The 27,021-nt window shown below is 46.5% G+C and overlaps 2 protein-coding genes across 2 annotated transcripts in view; both read right to left on the minus strand.

Annotated features, from left to right (window-relative positions):
* The window catches only part of LOC131254789 (uncharacterized protein At4g26485-like), an 82,125-nt gene that overhangs the window by 43,735 nt on the left and 11,369 nt on the right, over nucleotides 1–27,021 (minus strand). The window lies entirely within an intron of this gene.
* On the minus strand, nucleotides 220–2,547 carry LOC131248475 (uncharacterized). The gene is made up of 2 exons (XM_058248757.1): nucleotides 2,262–2,547; nucleotides 220–827 (listed from the first exon to the last, which is right to left on the minus strand). Exons 1-2 carry the CDS (start codon nucleotides 2,545–2,547, stop codon nucleotides 220–222), a joined length of 894 nt encoding a protein of 297 aa, XP_058104740.1.

Below are 27,021 nucleotides of genomic sequence, written 5' to 3' on the forward strand. Positions count from 1 at the left end.
ACGGATGATCAGTGGTCCTTCCCATGAGGGTTTGAATTTTCCTCTGGGATCTGGTAAGTGTGGTGGCAAGATACGCTTCAAGACCATGTCGCTGACTTTGAAACTTCTTTTCTGGACCCTCTTGTTGTAGGCTCGAGCGATCCTTCTTTGATAACACTGGGAGTGGCTTAGCGCTCACATGCGCTTTTCATCTGCCAGATGTAGTTGATCATACCTTGCTTATTGCCATTCGCCTTCCTCGACCTCACTTTCCAGCTGTATCCGTAGTGATGGGATTTTGATTTCGACTGGCAGCACTGCTTTCATTCCATATACGAGCTCATATGGAGTTGCGCCTATAGCAGACCGTACAGACGTTTGATAGGCCCAGAGTGCGTAGGGAAGCATTTCTGACCAATCACGATATGTCTTCACAATCCTCTCCAGTATGCGGATGATAGTTTTGTTTGCAGCTTCGACCCCGCCATTCATTTGAGGACGATAGGGGCTTGATCGGTGGTGTTGAATCTTGAACTTATCGAGGAAATCGACCATCCTTTTATTGACGAACGGAGTTCCGTTGTCTGTGATGATGGCATGAGGGATCCCATATCGGCTAATGATGTTGTTCTTCATAAACTTGACCACGTGAGAGGCTATGATGGTGGTGAATGATGTTGCCTCTATCCATATGGTGAAGTAATCTACTGCCACCAGGATGTATTCATGCCCGTTTGATGCTTTGGGGCTAACCTTGCCGATGATGTCCAATCCCCATATAGAGAAGGGCCATGGTGATGTCAAGTTATAGAGTTCGGAAGCGGGCGCATGGATCTGGTTCGCGTACTCTTAACACTTGAAGCATTTCCTGACGTGTTTGCAGCAATTTGTCTCCATCGCAAGCCAATAATAACCAAGTCGTAGGATCTTTTTTGCCATCATATGTCTATTCATGTGTTGGCCGCATAGTCCTTCATGGATTTCTGACATGATTTGTACCGCTTCTGTTCAACCACACAGCGGAGAAAGACTTGGTTGAAGGATCGCTTGTAAAGGATGCCTCCAGTGATCACGAACTATGCCGCTAGCCGTTGGATGGTGCGTCGATCAACTAGTGTTGCTCCTTCCAGGTACTTTTGATGTTCGAGGTATTCCTTGATGTCTATGTACCATGGCCGATCATTTGAGGGAGGTTCAGCTTCGTCAATCTGTAGGCAGAATGCAGGTTCTTCCTGGAGCTCGACAGTGAGTTCCCATTCAGGCGAGGGTAGCCAAAGTGTTTGTGCATTGGTTCTTGACTCGAGGCTTGTAAGAGAATGTGATCTCATCGAATTCTTCGATTAAATTCTCCAGATACACGTGATAAGGGATCAGCTTTTCATCCTTGGTCTTCCAATCGCCCTTTATTTGATTGATGATGAGTTGTGAGTCACTGAAGACTCGTAACTTCTTCAGGTTGAGGATGATGGCTTCTCTTAGACCGGTGATGCATGCCTCATACTCTGCTACGTTGTTAGTGCATTGGAATGCCAACCTTCTGGATATGGGAATTGGGACGTCCTCGGGAGAGTAGAGTATGACACCTACTCCACTCCCTTTCGAGTTTGCCGCTCTGTCGAGGAAGAGTGTCCACACTCCTGCCTTCATTTCTTCTTCTTCTTTAATCAGGAGAATGTCCTCGTCAAGGAAGAAGGTCTTCAATGGTTAGTAATCGGGCATGGAGTGTGCTGCTAAGTGATCGGCCAGTGCTTGCCCCTTGATTGCCTTTTGGGTGACATATGTGATGTCAAATTCTGAAAGCAGTAGCTGCCATTTTGCGATCATGCCTGTTAGTGCCGGTTTTTCGAACAAGTACTTTAACGAGTCCATGTGAGCGAGTAGAAGGATCGGGTGAGTGATCATATACTGTCGTAGTCGCTGTGTTGCCTAGACTAGGGCAAGGCATGTCTTTTCCAAGGTGAAATATTTGGCTTCGTAGTTTGTGAATCATCGGCTTAGATAGTAGATCGCTTGCTCTTTTCTTTCAGTATCGTCGTGTTGGCCAAGAACACACCCGATTGCTTCTGCTGCGACGGAGATATATAACAGTAATGGCCTACCTGGAGTACGTGGCATGAGCACTGGGGGATTCAGTAGGTATTTCTTGATCCTGTCGAAGGACGCTTGACAGTCGTCATTCCATTCCTTTGGAGAGTTCTTCCGTAGTAGCTTGAATATGGGCTCACAGATTGGAGTGAGCTGTGTGATGAATCGGCTGATATACTATATTCATCGGAGGAAACCCCGAATTTCTTTTTCAGTCTTGGGTGGTGGCATTTCAATGATTGCCTTAGTCTTGGTCTCATCCACCCGAATACCATCTTCGCTGATAATGAAGCCTAACAACTTGCCTCCGGTTGCCCCAAATACACATTTTTGCGGATTGAGACGGAGCTTGAACTTTTCTAACTTGTCGAAGAGCTTCTTGAGGTCTTCGAAGTGTCCTTCAATCATGCGAGACTTGAAGATCATGTCATTCACGTAGACTTCCATTTCTTTGTTTATCATGTCTTGGAACAAAGCAGTCATGGCTCGCTAATATGTAGCTCCCGCGTTTTTCAATTCGAATGGCATAACCCAATAGCAGAAAGTTCCCCATGGAGTGATGAAAGAAGTCTTCTCTCGATCTTCAATGGCCATCTTGATCTGGTTGTAGCCTGAGAAGTCGTCTATGAAGGAGAAGATTTTGTGTTCAGCAGTATTATCTACCAGTATATCGATATGAGGCAGAGGGAAGTCGTCTTTGGGGCTTGCTTTGTTGAGATCTTTGAAATCGATGCACATCCTGACTTTCCCATCCTTCTTTGGAATTGGTACGATATGTGCGAGCCATTCTGGGTAGTTAGAGACTACCAAGAATCTCGCGTTGTATTGCTTGATGACTTCATCACGGATCTTCAGTGCTCATTCTGGTTTCATTCTCCTTAACTTTTACTTGATAGGCTTCATGTCAGGCTTTGTTGGCAGATGGTGTACCACCAAGTCTTTATCAAGCCCTGTCATGTCCTCGTAAGAGAAAGCAAAGTTAGACAACCTCGGTCTCAAAAATTCTATCATCCTCTGCTTGTATTCTGAGGACAGCGATCTTCCGATGCGCACCTCTCTAGGGAGTTCCGCTGACCCTAAGTTTACAATTTTGAAATCGTTTGCTACAACATTGGCCTTTATTTCGAACTTTTCGAGAGAATATTCGAATTCGAGAGCAGTATCATCATTTTCCTCATCTAGTGTTTCATCTAACCCATTAGTTCGAAGTCCAACTCTAGATCGAAATCGTACAAGTCGACCTTGAACTCAAGCACTATATGTGAAGTGTTTGGCACAGTGATTTTTAAAAGTTTTTCTATTATTTTTGTATTTTGAAGATTTTTTGATGTTTTGTGATTTTGAGGAATATTTGAATTTTTTTTTTGCATTTTTTGGAATATGTGATGTTTTTGTATTTTGAAGATTTTCTAATTTTTTTGTGTGGCTGAGGTGTCCCAAACAGGATGGTATTGTGAACCATGATTAGTCTTGTTCTAGTTCGAGAAACCAACTGCTATTCACATTGGCTTTTTTTTTTGGGGACCGATATCCACGAATGGTCTACCGGCTGATTCGATCGTCAGGGGGATGGCTGACCAGTTGAGTTCTTTCCCCCTTTCGATCCTGCTGTTCTGTTCTGTCTGTTCCTGTGGGTCATTTGTCCTGACGACCATGATGTCTGCTGGGCTAAGCTTAGAGTCGGAATCTGATTGAATTTCTTCGCCCAGGGGTTGGAGTTCTTCTAACTACTCAGGTTCATCCGATGATGGGACCTTGACATCCGTCCAGTTTAGGGCATGCCATTTTCCTTTGTCAACCCAATGGATGGGTTGTTTTTTCCCCTTGTGTTGCTAAGCTGGTGATGAGGATATATCCCCTTGACTGTGGACGGGGATGGGTGTCTCCCCGTTCTCACATGTATCCTTTGTAAGGGGCACCTTTGGTCCTAGGTCTCCTGTGGATGACCTTGTTTTCCTACCCCTAGCCCCATGTGGTGGGTCTGGGGGTTCTGCCACTGGCTTTGGATGTGCTTTTGATATCTTAAGGATCCTATCCCACCTTATCGGTGGCTAGACAGACTCCTGGTTGGAATGTTCCAAGAGTTTGAGTCGCTGGAGGTGGTCCTCAAGGGAAATCATCGTGTCTTCACAAACTGTCCCAGCCTTGATGACCTTGATGGGTGTACACTTAAACGGTTGACCCTTTTTGGGCCTTTCAGCTTGATCTTCTGGTGTCAGTTGATATCTCAGTCCCCGTCTCTGTACATTGGCAGGTGCTGGTTTTACCACCATACCTTTTTCATGGAATTCAGTACGGTAATTCAGGATTAATCGCTCAGCAGGGGGGATGACATATTCAGCAGAGAGGGGTCGTGGATTAGCGATGCATTCACATTTTCAAATTCGAAACTGTAATACGATATGTCACCCTCTATATGCTGAATGTCAATCACAGGGATGTCAGTTTCTGGGATATTGACTGTCATCGGTAGGATGGTTTCTGGCTCGGCTAATAATGAAATGATTCGATTTTCCAAAGGAAATTTAACCATTTGATGGACGGTAGATGGGATGGCTCCAACAGTATGGAGCCATGGCCGCCCCAACAAAAGGTTAAATGAGGCAGGAATGTCGATGACCTGAAACGTGACAAGGGTCAGGTCTAGTCCAATTTGCAATTCAAGGTCGATTTCTACCCTCATCTGTCTTCGGGAGTTATCGAAGGCTCTGACGCTCATGGTGCTGGGTCTGAAGGAAGACGGTTCTATCCCTAACCGTTCAGCAGTCTTTAAAGGGCAAACATTAAGACTGGATTCATTGTCAATAAGCACGAGTGGGACTTTAAAATTCTTGTGACAAGCAACTATATTTAGTGAGCATCCATGTTTACGCCCTTCAATTGGTAGTTCCTCATCAGAGAAAGTGATGGCCCGTGGTGCGAGGAGTTGTCCAATCATACTTGCCACCATTTTGGGAGGTGCATCAGGAGAGATATGGGCATCATTCAATGTTTTCGCAAAGATTTCTCTATGCAATCTTAATGTGCATAGAAGTTCCCAGATGGATATTTGTGCGGGAATGGTTTTGAGTTGAGCTACTATTTCGTAAGCAGCATTGGTTTTGCAAGTGGTTCCCGACAAAGTTCCATGGGTTTCCTTTGGGTTCGGGTTATCTCTCGTGAAATATCTCCCGTTGTTACCCACCTCATCGCATTCTCGGTAATGCCATGGGACTGCTTTTGGGTCATAGGAGGGAACTGCTCTTCCTTCCAGATATATCATTGGTTCTTGATACTGCAAGATTGTGGCTGGAACTGTTTGTGATAGACTTGATGATTTCTTTTGAGGTACTACCAGGTCTTGACCGGTTTTGGCAGCGGAGTCTTCCTCCTCCTTTTCATGCGCGGGAGGGATCCTTCGGGTATGTGCCAGTTGGTGAGGCATTAGGAAGTTTAGTGCTTGAACCCAGGGTGCCCCTTACAAGGTTAGCGGGGCTAGATTAGGGGGACCTATCGGGAGAATAACGGGTTCAGAATTTGACCTTTTTGGATGTAATGAGGATGTAGTTGGTGTGTCCCTTAGGGGGTGAGATGCTGAGGGTGTGACCTATTGGGTACTGCTTCAAGGATTACGAGAGGCAGTATTGTTGGTGTTACTTCCAAAAATATGAGAGGCTGTATTGTTGGTGTTGCTTCAAGGAATACCTGTGGCCCAGGTGATTGGGCCTGTTGGTATCTCCATGTCCGATTTGCTGTATCGGGCATGATTGCTTGTATGGAGTGATGTGAAGAGGAGTATGCGGGTTGCCTTCGTTTAATGTGGTTGACGGTAGAAGTGCTGGGTGTGCTGGGTCCTGCTTGATGCAATGGTAGAGAATTTTGGAGAATGTTGGTCTGAGCTGTATTGTTGGCCTATAGGGTGATCGCAATCTTCTGGCTCTCAATTAAATCTTGGACCACATGTTTCAAAGCGAAGCAGTGGTCCATTAGGTGGCCAGGAGTCTAATGATATGTGCAGTACTGATTTTCATTGTAACAAGGTGGCAAGGGTTTAGGTAGAAGTCGAGGCTGGAGTGGTGCCAAGAGTTACTTTTGCATTAGCATTGTCAGAACTTGATTGTATGTTTGTGCTAAAGGGGTGAACTTCCTTCCTAACATTGCCTGCTTGTGTGGACTTTGCGCATTTTCCCTAGGCTATTTCGATTGTTGTTGATATAGCTGTGCCTGATATCCCTGTTGGGCTTGTTGTGGTTGGTACTACCTGTTTGATTGTGGTTGGTATTGTCTGTCTTGTCGTGGCTCTGATTGTGGAGCATATTGGCTGCCTTGAGTATTGGTGGCGATGTTATTAACTTCCGTAGTGTGTTGCGCGGGAGCAGTGCTGTTTTCATTCCCATATCCAATGGGTTTCCCTTTGACTTTGTTTTTTTTGATTAAAGGGGTCTGGTGTGGCCATGGGGAAATGGTCCCAGCCCTGATCCCGGCTTTCACTTGTTCTCCAGCTCGGACGAGTTGGGAGAAATTTACGTACGGATACGAGATTAGATATCCTGAAATGCTAGGATTTGCTGAATGTACAATCATGGATATCTGTTCTTCGTCATTGATAGAGTTTCTCATTCGAGCCGCCATGGCTCACCATCGTCCTACGTATGCTGATAAGGATTCATCGCTTTTTTGTCTCAGGGCAGTCAAGTCAGATATTTTGGAGCCATATTCAGGTTGTATGAGAACCTCTCAATGAATGCTTGAGAGAGTTTTTTCCAAGTTCTGATTTGATGACTATCTAGTGAGGTGTACCTGTCACGCCCCAAACCCGGAAATCGGATTCATAGGAATCCCGATTGCCGAATCTGGTGCCGACAGCCTCCATAGTACCCCATTCTCGGCTCCTAGCGTTCATACGCCAGATTCCGATCCTGGGATCTTATAAGGAGGATTTTTTTTTATATATACAATATACGTTTAATTTGTAATAAGCATAACCACAAGATTACCCAATTCACAAAGGCAACATCACCATCATATATCCACTAATATAATCATTTGAGTACAATGCTGAAAGGAAAATACATCAATCAAAAATCAAGCTCCAGAAGACCGCTGCACGCTCCAAGCTCAACACTGTTGTAACCTAACATCACCTGCACGCATCTATCGTGCATAAGCTTATAGAAAGCTTAGAGGGTGGTGTAAGTGTGTGTACAAGGTAAGTGCCTAGTATTCCATATCAGAGTAATCAAATTAAGCGGAAGTACTGATAAATCCATGGATCATACGATATCAGGGTACATAACACAGATCAACTGTGCAAATAAGAAATTAAAGCGAGCCAAATATTAGATGCCGAGGATGCAATGTCATAAATCACACAACATCGAAAGTACTTGTTATCCATAAATTGTATAATGTCGAAATAAGCAGAAATATTGACAAGAGCATGAATTGTCATAGTAAACAGAATATCGACATGATCACAAACATACGATAACAGAGTAAGCGAAAATACGGACAAGTCCATGAGTCAATCAATGTCAAAATATGCAATGTAGAACAACTATACAAGTGAGGAATCATAGATAGCCAAATATCAGACGTAGAAGTTGCAAAACAATATATATTTCTGATGAGTAACGCAAATAGCATCAGTCGTACCTAAACCATATAAATGCAGGGTCACAATAACCCAAAATGTCATATGCCGCGAATGTCATGCAATATGCGATGCGAATGGAATGACCATACTGGAGTGTGAAGTCGGGATGATGGTACGTAGTATCGCAGGCTATGGGGTCCATCACAAGGGACTTCTATCCAAACCAGTCTCATACCTAAATTTGGATAGTTAGACTCAATGTGGTAAACTCCTAATCTCAGGTTAGTCGCGCGCCCTAACCGAAATCCTGGCCATTGCGAAAGCACTCGTAACAAATAGTTGCGCACCACCAACCTGAGTGGATAGTGAATGAATTAATGCATGAATGAGTATGCAACTCCTACTCACTAAATCCACATATCAGTACAGTTCATCTCTAGGATCATCACCGGGGTTTAGTACACTCCAAATGGCACTGCCGCTCTCCCAGTCGCACAGTCCAAGTGAGCATAAGAAACCTCACTATCCACCTTGCCAATAGTCCGCCAATACCTATCCAGCACGTCGATAGCGGACCCATTCACGAGCTGGTCAAACTCAGCCTAGTATTGCCCCCTACCCTCGGGCGAGTAAGGCCACACCCCCTCCCAACCGACCACGACACAGTGGGAGACGCGGCCTCCTGGTATTTGGCACTCGGGCGCTCATGTATCCACTCGGTCTCGACGTTGGGGCGTCTCCTGGCCACGGAGGTTTAGGAATTTTCACCCAGGGACATCTATGGCGCCCGTATGCTAGAACCAAACATTTCCGGTGTCCTATTTGGCCATCCACAATATGCCTGTGGAGGCTACGACCCTGATGTCGCTAGGGCGTATAGTAATCATAATGCGAGATGCATGAGTCATACAATCCAGTCATGCATCAGTCCTGCACATACCGTGTGCTCATGTGAGATAACCTCCACCTATCAGGGAGTCTCATAACAACATGCTCAATGACATATGCAATGATCAACCACCTCTTATAACAAACATGCAGATGATGCGTATGGGCATGTATCATGATGCTATGCTGTCACATACTCATAACTGGTATCCACAACCAGCATCGATAATCGACCTCGACCATGTGGACACTTAACCAACATTGCCCCCAAGGAATGGCCTACATAGAGTCAAACATATAATGGGCCCACGGCCTCACACAAGGGCCTAATATACAACACAATGGGTCTTACTCAAGGGCCACATATACACAACAGGTGGACCCTGCTCATGGGTCTAATACATATCACAATGGGCCTTGCCCATGGGCCATGAATACATCACAATGGGCCTTGCCCATGGGCCTCAAACACAGGACATGTGGGCCCTACACATGGGTCTTGAATACATTAAATGGACCATGCATCATAGGCTTAATACATATCGCAATGGCCCTCAACTACGGGTCACATATACATCATGCAGTCTCGATAATCGGCCATGGCAATCGAATTCGATACTCGAGAATCGGCCTCGACAATCGGGAAGCCAATACAATCGACCTCGACAAATCGACACCGATAATCTACATCGATAATTAGATCGACAATCGGCTTCGATAATCAACACCAACGACCGGTCACATAGACAAGATTGGGTCCATAGATGAACAGTCGATCAATCATAATATAAAGATCACTCGACCATGGTTATATCAAACTCGGTAGCATGGAGCCATCCGTCCATGGTAAATGGGGCCCACTTATTTGGGTTAACCCACTAAGAGAATGATGAGAATGGGCCTGATAAGGTCTAAGTAAGGGTCACAATGTGGACATCCAACCATCACTGCCCAGCAATGTGGACATTTAACCAACATTGCTCCCAAGGAGTGGTCCACATAGAGTCAAACATAAGATGGGCCCAAATATCCAACAAGTGGGCCTCAAATAGTCATCACAGGTGGGCCTTACACATACAGCACGTGGACCTACACATCACGGTGGGTCGATACATTGGGCCGCACGCCACACCAATGGGCCTCAATTCAACAAGTGGGCCGCATCAATGAGCCAGAAATACATCTTAATGGGCCTCATCACAAGAGTAGGAATATTTCACAATGGCCTCACTAAATGGGTCGGAAACACATCTCAATGGGCCACGACGTATGGGCCGAGTATATATCACAATGGGCCACGACCCATGGGCCGCAACCCGTGGGCCTCAAATACAAGTGGGCCACATTAATGGGACCCATATATAAACCTCAGGTGGGCTCTGCTCATGGGCTTCAAATACATAATATGTGGGCCCTACCCATGGGTCTTATACACATCAAATGGGTCACGCGTCATGGGCCCAATACATGTCACAATAGGCCTTACATTAATGGGCCGCCCTAATGGGCCTCGTACACATTAAGTGGGTTGTATCAAATAGGCAGCACTAATGGGCCTCGACCCATGGGCCCTGATATATATATCATAATGGGGTGCCTACCCTGGATGGTGTGGATAAAGATACATCAAAGTGGGCCTGACAAATGGGCCACAACATACATCAAAGTAGGCCTCATAACATGGTCATACATACATCAAATTGGCCACATCAATGGGCCCCATGTATGTCAAATGGGCCACACTCAATATAAGTGTTGATAATGATTTCCACTAAAATTTTCAAGGTCCGCCATAACATTTATTTCCCATCTAATCTAATCATAAGGTCTCAAGATTTCAAAGATAGCCGTTCAATCCTCACCGTGCACTATGGTCCACTTGATAAGTAAATCTGACTTATTTTCGTCCCAAACCTAAAAAAAGGATCATTTTCCAAAAAATGGTTGGACGGTTGGATGAAACACATGCATCATAGTGGGTCCCATAGGGATGGAAGGAATAGATAAGTCACATGTTCCATGATGGAGGTCCACAGTTGTGGACACAACACATACATAAATAAGTCTTAAGTAAGACCCACCAAAATGTTTATTTTCCACCCAACCTAGGGCCCAACATACTGTCCATCCAAAATGAGGCCAACATGATGTTTATCTTCCATCCAAACTAGTCATAGGGTCACATGGGCCTAGGGCCCACTGTAATATTTATTTATCATCCAACTTGGGCCACTATAATATCTATTTGCATCCAACCTGTTGATAAGGTCTTATAGACCTGGGGCCCACCAAAATGTTTATTTCCATTCAAATCTGTTGATAAGGTCATACAGACCTGGGGCCCACTACAGTATTTATTTATTTATTTATTTATTATTATTATTATTTTTTTTTTTTTTTTTTAAACCTTGTGATAGGGTCACATGATCATGGGACCCACTGAAATGTTTACTTGTATCCAATCTGTTGATAAAGTCGCATGGGCCAGGGGCCCACTGCAATGTTTACTTACCATACAACCAGTTTATAAGGTCACGTGGGCCTTTGGCCCACTGTAATATTTATTTGTCCACCAAATATATTTTTTTTAGTATGGTTATCACTGCATGAAAGGTGATGGTGTGGGCCATCTGAGAACTTTTTATGACTAATTTTTGGAACCAACGCATCATAAAAGGGGACCTATTAAATGAACGGCATGGATGTAGAACATACATCATGGTAGATCCACAATTGAGGCCAAGGGGGCCCTCCCTATTTCACAATGGACGTCCAGACCCTTCTGGACATCAAAGCATATTTATTGCTATTATTAATTTTTTTTCCTTTTCTTATACTAGGTGGGGCCTACATTAATCAGATCCACTCCGTCCATTATAGGTGTCCCATATAATTAGGGGTCCAAACCATGTTTCAATCACATCCAAAACTCGAGGAGGCCCCACCAGATGATTTTATATTTTTATGCATGTTATCACATGATTTTAGATGGTATGGCCCACCTGAGTTCCGTATACAGCTAATTTTTGGGATGGACGGCTAGTCCATGGGGACCCATCAAATGCACGGTTTCGATGTTCAAAACGCATCACGTGGGGCCCACGGCTGGAGCCGTGAGGTCCAGCCAGGCCGTCCACCAGCCCATGCAGTCTTCTGACAGCGCTGCCTCTTGGTTGGTGTTTTTTTTTCTCTAAATCCAATTTTTCTAGGGAATTTCTTAGGTGGGGCCCTCATCAGGAAAATCTATCCTGACCATTGCATCTCACGGCTCAATATTGACCAAACAAGACCAATATTGAGTATTTTTCAGCATGTAGAATCGTTGGGTGAGTTTTCAACGGTAAAAATTACCATTTCCTACAGTATGGCCCGCTTGATTGTCAGATTAGCCTCATCTTTTGGCTCAACGCCTAAAATGAGATGAGAAGTGAAATGGGCGGCGTGGATTTTATACATACATCAAGGTGGGGCCTGCATGAGCAGCCCACCTCCAAACACTATTCTTCTTCCTCTCCTTTGCTTATTAGTACACCACCATTTCAGTGCACGCACACCACTTTAGCCACTCCCTGTCCAGCGTCCCTTGGACGTTGGACAGCATAGGTATAACACAATCATCATAGTGGGTCCTACGTGTAGGTGGTCCACGTGTCACCAAGGTGGGTCCCACATGAACGTGGCCCACCATATTTAAATCAACTTGATATTTGTGTGTTTCCATCACTATAAAGTAGGGTCCACATGACTTGTACGGTTGGGATAAAACATACCTCAAGATGGGATTCATCCAAGTGGGCCACACATCACAAAAAAAATGAGAGGAAAAGAAAGGAGCACCCACCTCGAGATCTCTTCTTCCTTCTTCCGCCAATGCATGATAGAGCCCCAAAGAAACAATTTCAATGGTGGAGATGATCATTGGATGGTGGAGATGGGAGATAGGGAGGTGGGTCACACTAGCTCTCTCATGGGAGCCATGGACGTGGGTTGCTCCATGGAGGGATTGCTTGGAATGGAGAGAAGTGAAAGAGAGAAATGATGTAAGGGAGTGATGGGAGAGAGGGATGGTGAGGTAATGGGAATTAATGAGTTTGACTTATGGAAAAAAGGGAAGGTAAGGTGGTAGGGTAGGGTGATGTCACCCCTAGGGTGACATCATAGTAATTATTTTTTTTTCTAGGGAAGTACAACAATAGGGGTAGGTGGGTCCCACGATCAAGCGATCAACGACCTAGATAATGCACGAGCCGGATCTCATAATCTGAGCATCGCATTGACGCACGAGACGCGTCGTCGAAACAGCGGCGATGCCGTGGTCGCAATGACATAGGTGTCGTTTTGAGTCGGCTTGGGTTTACAGGATGTGACTCAAGAGCGTGCGCCAATGCTATCTACGCGTCGCGGGTCGTCGAAATTCTGGAAGGACCGCAGAAGTTTATGGAATGGTACAGGCTAGGTTACAGGTCTTACAGTACCAATCTAAAGCGTCACCGTTAAGGGATTTCTGGAAGAGCCGTATCAAGGCTCCATCATTCCCTACTATCACATTGAGTTCCCCACAAAATACTTTCAAGTGTGTTGTGGGGCACCCACTACCGTCGTACCTTTTGAATTTTGGTACCTCGAAGTTTGGAGGTACCTGGGCGTCTGGGAAGGGACAAAGGTCCCTAAATTTGGTGGATGGGTGGTCCACTCCTTGCTACCTTTGGAGTTGATTTTGCACCATTTGTAGCTGCTCTCGTAGTTCCTCAATCTCAGACTTGCCTTGCGGATGGTATCTTGTCCCTTGCTGTATGGATTAAGAATGGGGGATTGCTGAAAAGACGGTGGACTCCCGGTGGCGGAGGTAGCTGGAATTGAACGTTGCTCCCTTTCGGAGGAGGGTGTGATGTGCGGAAATGGCTCCCACCTGGGGTATCTGCCAGATCCGGAACGTTACTCCTATTAGAGGGAATGAGTTAGACTCGAAACTGGCCCCCTTTATGAGCATCCGCCAGTTCTTGTCTGTGGTTCCCATGGAGGGGAACTTGTGTTGTAACCTGATTGTTGTGTTGTGCTGAGTAGAGATGTGTGGGAGGGTTGCTCCCGATTGCTGGCTGTTGTTGATCTTGTGCTGACTCTTCTGGGAGAGAGAGTACGGGATTTGCCGGAGGAACGAGGGAGAAGGCAAATGGAGTCTGAGGGAGTGAACTGTTTTGTACACTAGGCTGGGTTGCCTGTGTATTCGGTGTGGCACTTGGTACTAGGCGAAGTAGTAGCTCTTGCATTGCTCGAAGACTTTGGACCACTTCTTGCATGGTGTTGTTGGCTTGAGGGTCTGTTGGAGCTATTGGTGGTAGTAGCGTGGGTGATGATGTAGGTGTGGGTGCGGATGTTTCAGGAGCTGGTTGAGGTGCTGGCTCTTCTTCATGGGTAGCTTGAGAGGCCATGGCTGCGCGGGATCAAGTGGTCATGGTTCGAATCTTTACCTAAGAAAGAATAAGCCAAAGTTTTTTCTTTAATTATTTTTGTATGAGTGTAATGATGATTTCCCTTGAAATTAAAGTACCACACACTTTCAAGTCGGGTCTCAGCTAGTGCGAGCTAGCAAGTCCCCAGTGGAGTCGCCATTCTATAGACACTGGAAATCGACGCCCACACTGGGACTAAATGTTTTATGGTTTTGGTGATGGGGGTGATTAGGCTGATTTATGGATGTTGGAGTCGCCACTAGCCAATAAAATTCAGAATCCCGCAGTCGGCTAGAACCCACGGAATATGTAAGGTTGGAGAAATTCGAAGACTCTCCTACCATAAGTTGACTCTTGATTTGCGATCCAGAATTCTGAGTAAGGGATCTTAGTTACAAAGAGGGAAGGTGTTAGATACCCTCTCTGCCCGTACAAACGTACGGTCTCTACTTTGTGTGGTAGAACAATCTCAAGGGAATGATGGATGCTGTGGTCGTGATGGGACTAGGCACACATGGATTTCTGATGTAACGAGATCCGAGATTTCGGCAGGCCACAGAGCATATGTCCAATAATGTATCTAGAAGGCGGATGTGATGATGCTTATATAAAAAGGTAAGAAAAATGGACTAGATCACTAGGAATTTTCGATGTGACAGGATCCGATGTATGATAAGCCACAGAACATACATTCACAAGAGATCTAGAGAAGCAGGGGGGTTGAGAGGGGAATAGGTACCATGATGAATGCTTGTAGGATGATGGATCCTTAGCTTGATTTTTAAATAAGCTAAGATATAGACTGAACCATGACTAATCTGGGCTGAGCTTTATGGATTGGAAAGGTTGAGAAGAAGGCTAGGGGGTGACTGAAAAAAAATCAGGATTTTGAAAGCTTGGGAGCTCCTTCCCTTTCCCTCACTCTTTTCCTTTCCCACTCTCCTCCTCTCTCACTCTCTTTCTCTTGGTTGTTGTTGTTGAAATGAGAAGTGAAGAGGGCTATTTATAGCCTTCTCCAATGGCATTGCTGTAATTATTAGGTTTAAGGGGGTTAAAAGCTGAGGTGGCAAATGGTTGTTGGTGGAGGGGAGAGAGATGCCATGTGACACACTCCCATTAGCTCTTGAGGCCGGTAAAACTGCAAATAGTGGAGATGAGAGGGGTAAATCTAGGAAAAAGTTGACTTTTAGACGCTGGGACAGCTGTCCACACGCAGGCCGCGAGCGGCGGCATTCAGAGTAACGTAGGTGGTAGTCATACTACCGCCCGCGGTAGTTAAATTACCTCCTGGGCCGCGTTCGGGCCGGGCCTGAGCGTGTGGGTTTTGTGTGACGCGCTGGTTCGTCCGATGGCCTCCTTTTTGGGTTTCTGTGGCCCAGATAGGTGGATTTATGTTTGGGTAAAAGGTTCTAGCCAGGGTGTAGGGTAAAGGTAGGGTCGTATGCAGATTGAATGGTTCGGATAATGGTTTCTGGCTGCGGATTGGAAGTTTGGGAATTTTCAACCAGGGTCTTAGGTTTATGATGGGATTTGGGTTTGGTTATGATCGTGGTTCCCGGATTGTCTTAACCTTCTCGAGATGTTAGCCTGGGTGGGGTGTCTACAGTACGTTGACACCATTCGCACGTGACATATTTGAGGATTGAAGATGGACAATGGTACCTGTTGATGCAAATGTCCGGTTCCTCCTCTTGGACCTTCGTGTACCTGCACAAAAAGGGGAGAAAGGAGACCCTGGCTTGAGCAGGGGACCCTCCGATGCCAAAGTCAGGCCTGGATTCTGGGTCTAAGAGTATTGAGGAGCTTTTTAGAGAGAATTTGTCTCATACCTCTCAAGGTGACAGGGGTCCTTCTTTTATAGCTGCTGGGGCCTTTAATCGCACAAGGATTCTCTTCCTAATATTGAGCGCGGGATCTTCCCCTGGTATCACGGAGATAGGATCGTGCCCATCTTGAGCCCTCATCCGATCCCGTGAGCTTCGGGGTCGGAGATCTTATCCCAAGATATCCGGGATGAGGCTCGACCTAGCGATGGTTGGTCTGGCAAGGTAGTCCACCCGACGCATGCCCGGAATGCTGATGAGTCGTCCGAACCGACTCAACCTTTGACTCGGTTCGACGCACGAGTCGTCCGAACCGACTCAACATTTGTCTCGGTCTGGCGAATCATGCCTCGGATTTGGCGCATCCTATGGTGATCCGAGGCATTAAGTCTGAGTCTGCAGAGTTGTACTTTTTGTCCCCAACAGTAAGCCCCCCTACTCCGTGTGTTCCATATGACACTTAGGAGTAGTGAGTTTTGAGTCGGTTCACAACCCAGTCTGAGACAGTAGGTAGTCATTTAATGCGTTCCGTGTCGCCTTCGATGGGAGGCGGTTCGGTTCCTGACATCGCATGCGCCGTCAGCCGTCAAATCGCTCATCCCGCCAATGAGGGTTGGACACGTAGCAAGGGCATTATTGTCGTCAGTCGACGAGCGCCATGTGTCGAGTGGGGGAATCGATGCAGGCGTTGAATCATTTCCTCATTAATTACTCCCGCCGTATGGCAATCTTATAAATTGGTGGGGGTCCTGCATTTTGGACTTCTATTGTCATTCCTACTTTTCATTCCCTTTGGAGCCTTCTCAGTCTTTCATCTTCTTCCTTTCCTCTCTCTTAACCATCAGCGCTTCCTTCCGCCATTTCCATTTTCCTTTCTCCCTCCGGTGAGTTTCTCCTTCCTCTTTATTAGATAATAATGGCGGATAGGGGTTCTCGAAGTCCCCAGGGGGGAGCTTCCGGAGACGAAGGCGAAGCGCAACGTTTTTGGAATGTTGCGGAATCGCCTTCCTTACTGACGGAGATAGCAGTGGATGCCAACGCTGCTTTTCTATCTGAGAGAGTCACTGAAGCTCCGGCGGAACGCCCTGCTTCTGTTGTTCCTTCTCGTGGTGGGTCGTCTTTATTAACCCGCCCGGGAAGGCCCAACTTCCCAAGGGGCATTGAGGAAGATGAGGAGGAAGAAGATGAAATGTTGATTGCCGAAGGAACCTCTGACCCAGTTCCTGTCGATGAATCGGCGCATGCCGAGTCTGAAGGAGAAGGATCGGAGGAAGATTTAAGCGGTCCGGTTCCCTCAGTTTTAACTGAGGCGGACTTAGACAGAATCCGAATCGGGTATCACATCCCCGAGTCGGTCATCACCTATCTCCCCCGTCCGAATGACTTGCCGGATCACCCTCCTGCTGGGGCGATCGCCATTTACCAAGTGTCAATGCAATGCGGCTTGCGTCTGCCCCTTCAGGCCATCGTCCGGGGAGTATTGTCTCGCATTCAGATTGCCCCGGGGCAGATAGTCCCGAATGGGTGGAGGAACTTATTCGGGTGTGCGGTGTTGTGGGCCGAGACGGAACAGCCACCGCTTACAGTCGACGAATTTCTCCACCTGTACCAAGTGCGAGTGAATCCGAACTTCCCTGGCTTCTACGTCTTCGCTGCTTGGCGAGGCGGAGGCGGTTCCCTGATCACTGACCCTCCCACTTCCAACAAACATTGGAGAGAGCGTTGGTTTTGGGCATGTGGTCGCTGGGAGACGGATGAGTCCGGGTCCTGCGAGGCTCGTGTTCCTCGGACATTCCAGAGGGCAGGTGACTTGGGTCTTCTCTCTCTCGCCCTTTTTTATTTTTTGTAATATTCTGAGTCTGAAGGACTTGTGTCTGGCAGATATCCCGAAGAAGCGGCCGAAGCTCGGCTCCAGTGCCTCGGCTCGGATCAAATAGTTGAGGACGTTGGATCCGACAGATAGATCTTGGAAGGTGCTTTTACAGCCGGAGCGCCTTCATCTTGCAGGTCTAGATTCAGAAGTCACAGGTAACTGAAAATGTATCTTCTGAATTTTCCGAATTTCCCCTGACTTACTTTTTTTTTTTTTTTTTTTATAGATCTGCCCGAAGCCCGTCCTAACCTCAGGATTGTTCCCGAGCCGGCTCCCTCAAAAATGACTGGAGCTCGTCCTCCCCTTAGGGCAGTCACGAAGTTGAAGGCTCCTCCGCGGTCAGTTCTTCTGTCGGAGCCTCGGCCGCCTAAGAGGCAAAGGGTGGTGCGGAAGGAGAAAGAGCCAGCGAGTTCTTCTGCCCCTCCCGTCGTCGTAATTTCCGACCCAGAAGAAAGGGCTGAAGAGACGGCGGTTGCTGCCTCGGAACCTCAGGCGGCACCCGACTCGGCAAACGTTGAGGCGGACGTTCCGAGACGGGAGGAAGAGACCAGGGCCGCGTCTTCCAGAGGGGAAGGTGAGACGAGGACCGCATCCTCCCGGGGGGAGGAGACGAACCAGGAAGGGCCGTCTGTCCTGCAGCAGGTGGTATCGGGGATGGTTCCTTGGGCCTTAGCCCACGGGGGCGAAAGAGAGTTCGTGAGGCTCTACAACGCCCCGTCATCGCAAACCGTCAGTCATGCAGCAAGGGTGCTTTTTAAGCTTGCTCCCTGCTTGATTAAGGCCGGCAAGGAGCTATCCTCGACTCATCGGCTGCAGACTCTTCTGTCGGAAGCCGAAGGGCGACGCGAGGAGGCCGAAATCCAGGTCGGCGTCCTGACAGGCGAGGCGTCCCTTGCCCGGAAGGCTGCCGAAGATGCGAGAGCAGAGGCGGCTTCCTCCAAAAGGGCCTTGGATGAAGCACAAGCAGAGGTTGCCCGGGTACTGGCTCTTCTCTCCGAAGCTGAAGAAAAGAACCGGCGAGTTCTAGCAGTTCATGCTTCGTGCGCAGATGACTTAGCTCGGGCTAAGCTTGAGGCGGCAGAGCATATTCGGCAGGCCGACGAGAAGACTCGGGAGGCTGAGAAGGCCAGGGACCAAGCCGTCCAAGCTTTCCTTGAGTCGGCGGAGTTCGAGGACGAGAGGGACCGCTTGTTCCAAAGCGGATATCTGGAATGCGTCAAGGATATAAAGAAATCTTTTCCTGACCTTGACCTTTCAGAAATCGAGGGCGGAGCAGCCTCGAAATCCAAGAACCCGGACGCCGCTGCTGAAGACACTGCTGCTGGGGACGAGGCCGGTGCATGAGGACAGTCACCAGGGCCCTTTGATTTTTTTTATTTTTTTTTTCTTTCTATTCGCTTTGATGTATTCACACATTATATTTGTTATGTGTTTTGATGAATGAAAGAAAAATGCTTAACTTTATTCATTTGACTTGGCTTTAATCTTTCTTAGTTCAGAGTCTTTAAACATTTGAGTACCGAGCTAAGGATAGTAGACCTTGAGGTGTTCAGCGTTCCAAGGGTGAGGCAATGGTTGTCCGTTCAGGTCTTCTAGCCGATACGTTCCTGGTCGGATGGTGCCCGAGACGATATAGGGTCCTTCCCAATTGGGTCCCAGCGTGCCCGACCCAAATTCCTTGGTATTGGAAAAAACTTTCCGGAGAACCATATCTCCCATTCGAAACCTTCTAATCTTAACTCGGGTATTGTAGAACCGAGCCACTTGTCGTTGCCGCGCCTCCGTGCGCAGCCGCGCCACTTCCCTTTGTTCGTCCAGAAGGTCGAGCCCGAGTGCAAGGAGTTCTTCATTCTCTTCTGCATTGAATGAGGTGATTCGAGCCGAAGGTAATCCGATTTCAACGGGAGTGACGGCTTCCGAGCCATAAGCTAGTGAAAACGGAGTCTCCCCTGTGGCTGTTCGAGCTGTAGTTCGGTAAGCCCAAAGAATTTTCGGGAGATCTTCGGCTCATGCTCCTTTGGCCCGGCCAAGCTTGGTCCGAAGATGTTGCTTGATAATCTTGTTAACCGCCTCAACTTATCCGTTGGTTTGAGGGTGATGAGGTGAAGAATAAACGTTTCTGATTCCGAGGTTGTCGCACATCTCGCGAAAGCTCCTATTATCAAATTGCCTTCCATTGTCTGTGACAATGGTACGGGGTACTCCGAATCGGCAGATAATATTTTTCCACACAAACTCGGTGATCTTCTGCTCGGTTATTTTAGCTAATGGCTCCGCCTCGGCCCACTTCGTGAAATAGTCCACTGCTACCACAGCAAACTTGGTCTGACCTTTTCCCATAGGGAGCGGGCCTATAATGTCGACACCCCACTGTGCGAAGGGCCAGGGACCAGTCATCGGCGTCAGTGCCTCGGGGGCTTGCCTCGGAATTGCCGCGAATCGTTGACATTTGTCGCATTTTTGGACGAGCTGGCGAGCGTCGTGTTGGATAGTGGGCCAGTAATATCCCTGTCGTAGGACCTTATGAGCGAGAGATCGCCCTCCAGAGTGGTTTCCGCAGATTTCTTCATGAATTTCCCGTAATACATAGTTTGCCTCGCTGGGTTTGAGGCACCGCAACAACGGGGCGTAGTAACCTTTCTTATAGAGGGTTCCGTTGAGTATGGTGTAACGGGAGGCTTGGATCTTAATTCGTCGAGCCTCGGCGCGATCCTCAGGCAACTTTCCTTCGTCAAGGTATTGGCGGATTGGATCGATCCAGGATGGTTCCGAGTTGATTGTATTGACGACCTCGCTAATTGGTTCATCTATACTCGGCTTATCGACGTATTCGATAGGGACGGACCTGGGTATTTCATCTTCATCGGCTGAGGCGAGCTTTGCTAACAAATCGGCCTTGCTGTTTTCCGTACGAGGGATCCGAGTGACACGACAGAGTTGAAATCCGTTGATAAGTTCTTTCGCTTTCTGCATGTATGCCCTTAACTGGTCTTTCCGTGTCTGGTATACACCGGTAACTTGATTAACAACCAACTGAGAGTCGCTGAAAATATTGAGGTGCGTGACCTCCATGCTAGCGGCGAGACGGAGGCCGAGTAACAACGCTTCATATTCCGCCGTATTGTTCGACGCTTGGAATCCAAGTCGTAAGGCATACTGTATATAGGTATGATCGGGGGTTTCCAGCACAACCCCAGCCCCACTTGCCTTCGAGTTGGAAGAACCGTCGACAAACAGTTTCCAGGAAATAGGGCAGTAAGGGTCGGGGGAGCGGTTGTTGTTGGAACCGCAACATCCTTTGGCATATCGTTGGCCGGGAGCTTGGATGGTGGTGTTCCTCGGCGATAAAATCAGCTCCGGCTTGCCCTTTGATTGCTGCCTTGGTCTGTATTGAATGTCAAATTCACTCAATTCGATGGCCCATTTCGTGAGTCGGCAGGAAGCTTCTGGTTTCTCAATACCTAGCGAAGCGGAAGATCGGTCATTACGATGATGGTATGGGCATGGAAGTATGGCCCTGAGTCGGCGAGAGGAAGTAATTAAAGCCAAGGCCATTTTTTCCAGGCTTGGGTATCTTGTTTCTGCCGGCAATAATGCTTTGCTGACGTAGTAAACCGACAGTTGCTATTCTCGTATCAAAGCTGAGCTGACCGTTGCCTCGGATACTGCTAGGTAAAGGAGCAAAGACTCCCCTGACTCGGGTTTTGTTAAGAGAGGTGGAGAACCGAGATATGATTTTAACTGTTGGAACGCCGCTTCACATTCTTCCGTCCAACTCATCGTTTGCCTTCCTTTCAATTGTTTGAAGAAAGGGAGACATTTATCCGTGGCTCGGGACAGGAACCGATTAAGTGCTGCGACTCGTCCAATCAACCTTTGGATGTCCTTTATGGTTTTAGGGGATTCCATATCAATCAAAGCCTTTATCTTCTCAGGGTTTGCCTCTATTCCTCGCTGACTAACCAAGAAACCGAGGAACTTTCCAGAGCGCACCCCAAAAGCGCATTTATTCGGATTCAGCTTCATCCGAAACTTTCGTAGGGTGAGAAACATTTCTTCCAAATCATTCACATGATCTGCCGCGTGTATACTTTTGACGAGCATGTCATCAATATATACTTCCATGGTTCGGCCTATAAGCCGAGCAAAGATTTTATTAACTAATCTTTGATAGGTTGCGCCGGCATTCTTTAGACCAAATGGCATCACTCGGTAACAATAAAGGCCTTTGTCGGTGACAAAGGTAGTTTTTGATTTATCTGTCTTATGCATTGCAATTTGATTATATCCTGAATAAGCATCCATGAAGCTAAGGAGCTAATGTCCGGCGGTACTATCTACTAGCTGGTCTATCCTTGGAAGCGGAAAGCTATCCTTTGGGCAGGCTTTATTTAAGTCAGTATAGTCAATACAGACCCGCCACTTCCTGTTGGATTTCTTTACGAGCACGACATTCGCGACCCACTCTGGATAGTATACTTCTTCTATGAAATTAGCCTGGAGGAGTTTGTTGACTTCTTCTTCAATGATAGCGTATCGTTCAGGGCCGAGCGGTCGCCGCTTCTGTCGGATCGGTCGATACGACGGATCGATGTTGAGTCGGTGAGTCACCACAGAGGGGTCGATCCCGGGCATATCTTCATGACTCCAGGCAAATACGTCGGCGTACCTACGGAGTAGGGCTATCAGCTTTTCTTTCAAAGGTGACTGTAGAGACGAGCCAATTCGTACCGTCTTGGATCCATCCGTCTCGACCAAGGGGACCGAGACAAGATCCTCGACCGGCTGTCCTCGTTCATAATTCTCGCCCCGAGGGTCCAGTGATTCGATCGTTAATATGTTGGTCGGACTTTTGTCGGCGGCTCCTTTTACAGCTATCATGTAACATCGCCTCGCATCCTGCTGGTCTCCTTTGACAATTTCGACTCCCGACTCGGTTGGGAATTTCATTGAAAGATGGTATGTGGATACCACGGCCTGGAGGAGACTCAATGAAGGTCGGCCGAGTATTGCGTTATATACTGAGGGTTGATCGACGACCAGGAAGTCAACCATCATCGTCGTCTGATGTGGGGCACTACCAGCAGTGAGTGGTAATGAGACAATCCCTTCGGGCAGCACCTGTCCTCCTGAAAAACCGATCAACGGGGTCCGGACTGGGCGTAGCATGGACCATTCGATCCCCATTTTGTCGAACGCCTGAGTAAATAACACGTCTGCAGATGACCCCGTATCGACGAGTATCCGGAATACTTTTCGGTTAGCGATAGTCAGGGTGACAATCAATGCGTCATCGTGGGGGTGATGGATACCTCGGGCATCTTCCTCTGTGAACGAGATGCAATATCTTTCCCTTTTCTTCTCCTTCGGTGGCCGATCTATAATCATGAGCTCGGACTGAGGCTGACTAAGTTTCCTTGCATGATTCCTTCGTGCATTGTTTGAGTCACCCCCACCCTGCGGACCGCCGATAATCGTCCGGATTTCTTCCATAGGCTGACTCTCGGTCGGGCGTGCCTCAGCTGCCCCAACTTTTACCATATGTTCTCTGAGTCGGCCGTCTTTTATGAGTCGTTCGATCTCTTCTTTTAGGTGACGGCAATCACTTGTGTTATGCCCGTGATCACAGTGATAATGGCAGTATTTATCCTTGTCCCGCCGATTAGGATTGCTCCTGAGCTTATTGGGCCAGTTAACAAAGCCTTCGTTTTTTATTTCCATCAATACCTCTTCCCGAGTCTTGTTCAGGGGAGTATATGTGGAAAATCTTCGATCCGGCCGTTTGCCTGACCTTAGCTCATCACGCGCTTGATCATCCTTGCGCTTCCTTCCTCCGGCCGAGTCGGCTTCCTTTTTGGCCGACTCTTTGGTCAAAGTTTTAGTTTCACACAGGATTCGCGCTTCCTCGGCATTCGCATACTTATCCGACCGTGCCATAAATTCTGCCAGAGTATCGGGCGGAGTTTTGTCTAGAGATGCCAGGAATGGCTTATCTCTAACTCCTTGCATGAGCGCATTGAGAGCCGTTTCTTCTGAATGTTTTCGAACCTGAAGGGATTCGAAATTAAAACGCTTGATATAATCTTTCAATAGCTCTCTCTGCTTTTGAACTACGTTGTTCAGATGTGCAGGGGGCTTCAATTTCTTCTTTCCGCCGATGAAGTTAGTGAGGAAGGCCTCGCTCAGCTCAGCGAATGAACTGATAGACTTTGGCTTCAACTGTTTGAACCATAGTCGAGCTACATCTGTCAATGTAAGAGAAAAGGCCCGACACATTACTGCATCCGAGGCATCGTGGAGCTCCATATAGGTTCTGAAGCATTCGATGTGCTCCGTTGGGTCGGTCTTGCCGGTGAAAGGAGTGATTTGAGGTAATCGAAACCTCTCGGGCAACCGGGCCTTCAGTACCGAGTCCACAAAGGGGGACGTCTTCGCTTCGGACCCGGTTGAATATACATTCCGGCCGTGCTTCATGTCTGCCAGCTCTTTCGCCATCTCTTCCCGCACTTCTCTTTTAAAGTTTTGAATATCGGCTTTCCAAGGTTCACTGCTCTCTGCCGTGCCTTCCATGGATGGGCGATTGCGCTTTCTTCGCTCTATCTCGTGCGAAGATCGGTCGGGGTAGGGAAGCGTTGGTCGACTGCGCTGGAGGGTTCTGATCCGCCTCGGGGTTGGCTCGGCCGGAAAGAGTGGAGGCGCGGAAGGTTGAGGATCGACCGCCGTAGTATGCGCGCCGTCTCCCCTTGAGGATGCGGGAGCGGTTGCATTTGTTGCTGTACATCCGTTCCAGCATCTGCTTCATCATATTCATATCGGCCGGATTTCTTGAACCTCCTTATCCAACCGTCCATCGTCGCGACCCGGATTGTTGCTTGTCCTGGTCGCTCCACGTTGGCGGTTGTTAGGTGGGTTCTGGGCTGCGGGACGCTGGCCCTGTAATCGCATTCTCATTCAAATCTTCTTCTGGGACCGTCCTTCTAGTCATCACCATTGAAATCAGTATAGAGATATGAGGTGGCTTTTTGTACGATTCCCACAGACGGCGCCAAACTGTTGATGCAAATGTCCGGTTCCTCCTCTTGGACCTTCGTGTACCTGCACAAAAAGGGGACAAAGGAGACCCTGGCTTGAGCAGGGGACCCTCCGATGCCAAAGTCAGGCCTGGATTCTGGGTCTAAGAGTATTGAGGAGCTTTTTAGAGAGAATTTGTTTCGTACCTCTCAAGGTGACAGGGGTCCTTCTTTTATAGCTGCTAGGGCCTTTAATCGCACAAGGATTCTCTTCCTGATATTGAGCGCGGGATCTTCCCCTGGTATCACGGAGATAGGATCGTGCCCATCTTGAGCCCTCATCCGATCCCGTGAGCTTCGGGGTCGGAGATCTTATCCCAAGATATCCGGGATGAGGCTCGACCTAGCGATGGTTGGTCTGGCAAGGTAGTCCACCCGACGCATGCCCGGAATGCTGATGAGTCGTCCGAACCGACTCAACCTTTGACTCGGTTCGACGCACGAGTCGTCCGAACCGACTCAACCTTTGTCTCGGTCTGGCGAATCATACCTCGGATTTGGCGCATCCTATGGTGATCCGAGGCATTAAGTCTGAGTCTGCAGACTTGTACTTTTTGTCCCCAACAGCACCTGTGGCACATTGGTGCATGTGGGACATGAAGTAAGATGAACAGTGATACATGTGGAAGAATAGTATATATAAGTTAAGGAGAAGATGGATGGTGACACATGTTGTATGTTGGCATATGTAGGGCATAGGAAAAGATGGATGGTGAAACATGTGGAGTATGATTGAAGATAGATAATGTTTCATTTAACACATTGGCACATGTGATTGAACATGGATAGTGTCACATTAGGGCTTTAACTCTATTTTCTCTTCAATTGAGGAAAAATGTATTTCTTAGATGTGGAAGTGGAAAAAAAAAAATTATTTATTTTCTAACAAAAATAAAAAGTAGGAAATAATATTTGCATAGTTTTCTACAAAAAAATGCTTAACAAACAAAAAAAATCAAGTTTCATGGGAAACACCATTTCCTTTCCCATGCTTTTTACAAATCCAAACAGGCATTTAATAGATATGAAATGGCATTTTAAATATTCACAGGAATTTTAGAAATTAAAAAATTGTACACAGATGAATAAGATTTTACTAGCAAATACCATTCAATGATTTATACTAGTAAATAGCATTCAACCATTTAGGGTCTGTTTGGTTTTCCAATTAAAACGTACTGCAAATAAGTAATGATTACTTATTCTTATAATTGATTGATGACATCACTTACATTTTACTACAATAATAACTTTACTACATTATTTATTAGAAGTAGAAACATAGTAAATTTAACAAATTTATAATATGAAAATGTAATAATTATAATTTATTGCACAATAAAAATGATAATTGTATAATGTAGAAAATGTAATAATTACAATTTACTTATTTCTTTGTAAGGGCCTGTTCGATACCTAATTACATGTAAATGAGTACAATTGTTTTTTTAGAAATTAATTTCTCAAAAATTGTGATAATTTTAATTAAATTTCATGTATTCATACATGAACAAAAATGTAAGGCCCACTGTAATGAATATTTTATATACATATTGTTCATCCATTCAACAAATCCAATTAGGGCATGCATACAAAAATGAGACATCTATAACTCAAATGGACCACAACACATAAAACGGTAGTCATAATGGACCTCAATCGTTGAAAGCTAATGCTTTCTTAGGGCCCACATTAATGTTTATTTGTCATCTAACCTGTTCATAAAATTATATAAATGTGGATAAAGGGAAAAAATCAAATTGATCCAAAAATTTTGTGGCCCCCAAACAATTATTAATGGTAAGAATTCAATTCCCACTTGTAATATGGTGTGGTTTCCTTGATCTTTAAATCTGCTTCAATTTTGGGCTCATGCACTTAAGTGAGCTGACAGAATGGATGGATGGCACATATATAATCCTACAGTTAGTTTTTCCTCTTTTGGCCATAGTTTTTAACTTGTCAGTTAACTTTAGGATAACAGACAGAAATAGCAGTGTAAATAATGATAACTATTTATATTGTAAAATAGAAATCAAACCAGCTTATAGTATATCTGACTTTCGATTTATGAACCATAATTTCTATTTAAATAAACACTTAAAAATAATAATGATCTCTCATCCATTCTACATTTCATATGAAATTGGACAACCAAACAAGTTACTGGAAAAAATTCATTGCGCTGCCAATTATATCTCACGCAGTGTGACCCACCTTATATGTCAATGTGATTTTTGTATTTTCACTTCATACCGATGGATTACACATGATTAAC

Source organism: Magnolia sinica, chromosome 1 (genome assembly GCF_029962835.1).
Source record: "Magnolia sinica isolate HGM2019 chromosome 1, MsV1, whole genome shotgun sequence".
In the NCBI taxonomy this organism is placed as follows: domain Eukaryota; kingdom Viridiplantae; phylum Streptophyta; class Magnoliopsida; order Magnoliales; family Magnoliaceae; genus Magnolia; species Magnolia sinica.

Excerpts from the sequence above, each read along its gene's own strand:
- LOC131248475 (XM_058248757.1), bottom strand. The coding sequence starts at position 2,547 with ATGACTGCTTTGTTCCAAGACATGATAAACAAAGAAATGGAAGTCTAC. Across the intron at positions 828-2,261 it reads GACTGAAAAAGAAATTCGGG|AGTACGCGAACCAGATCCAT; the intron begins GTTTCCTCCGAT and ends TCAAGTGTTAAG.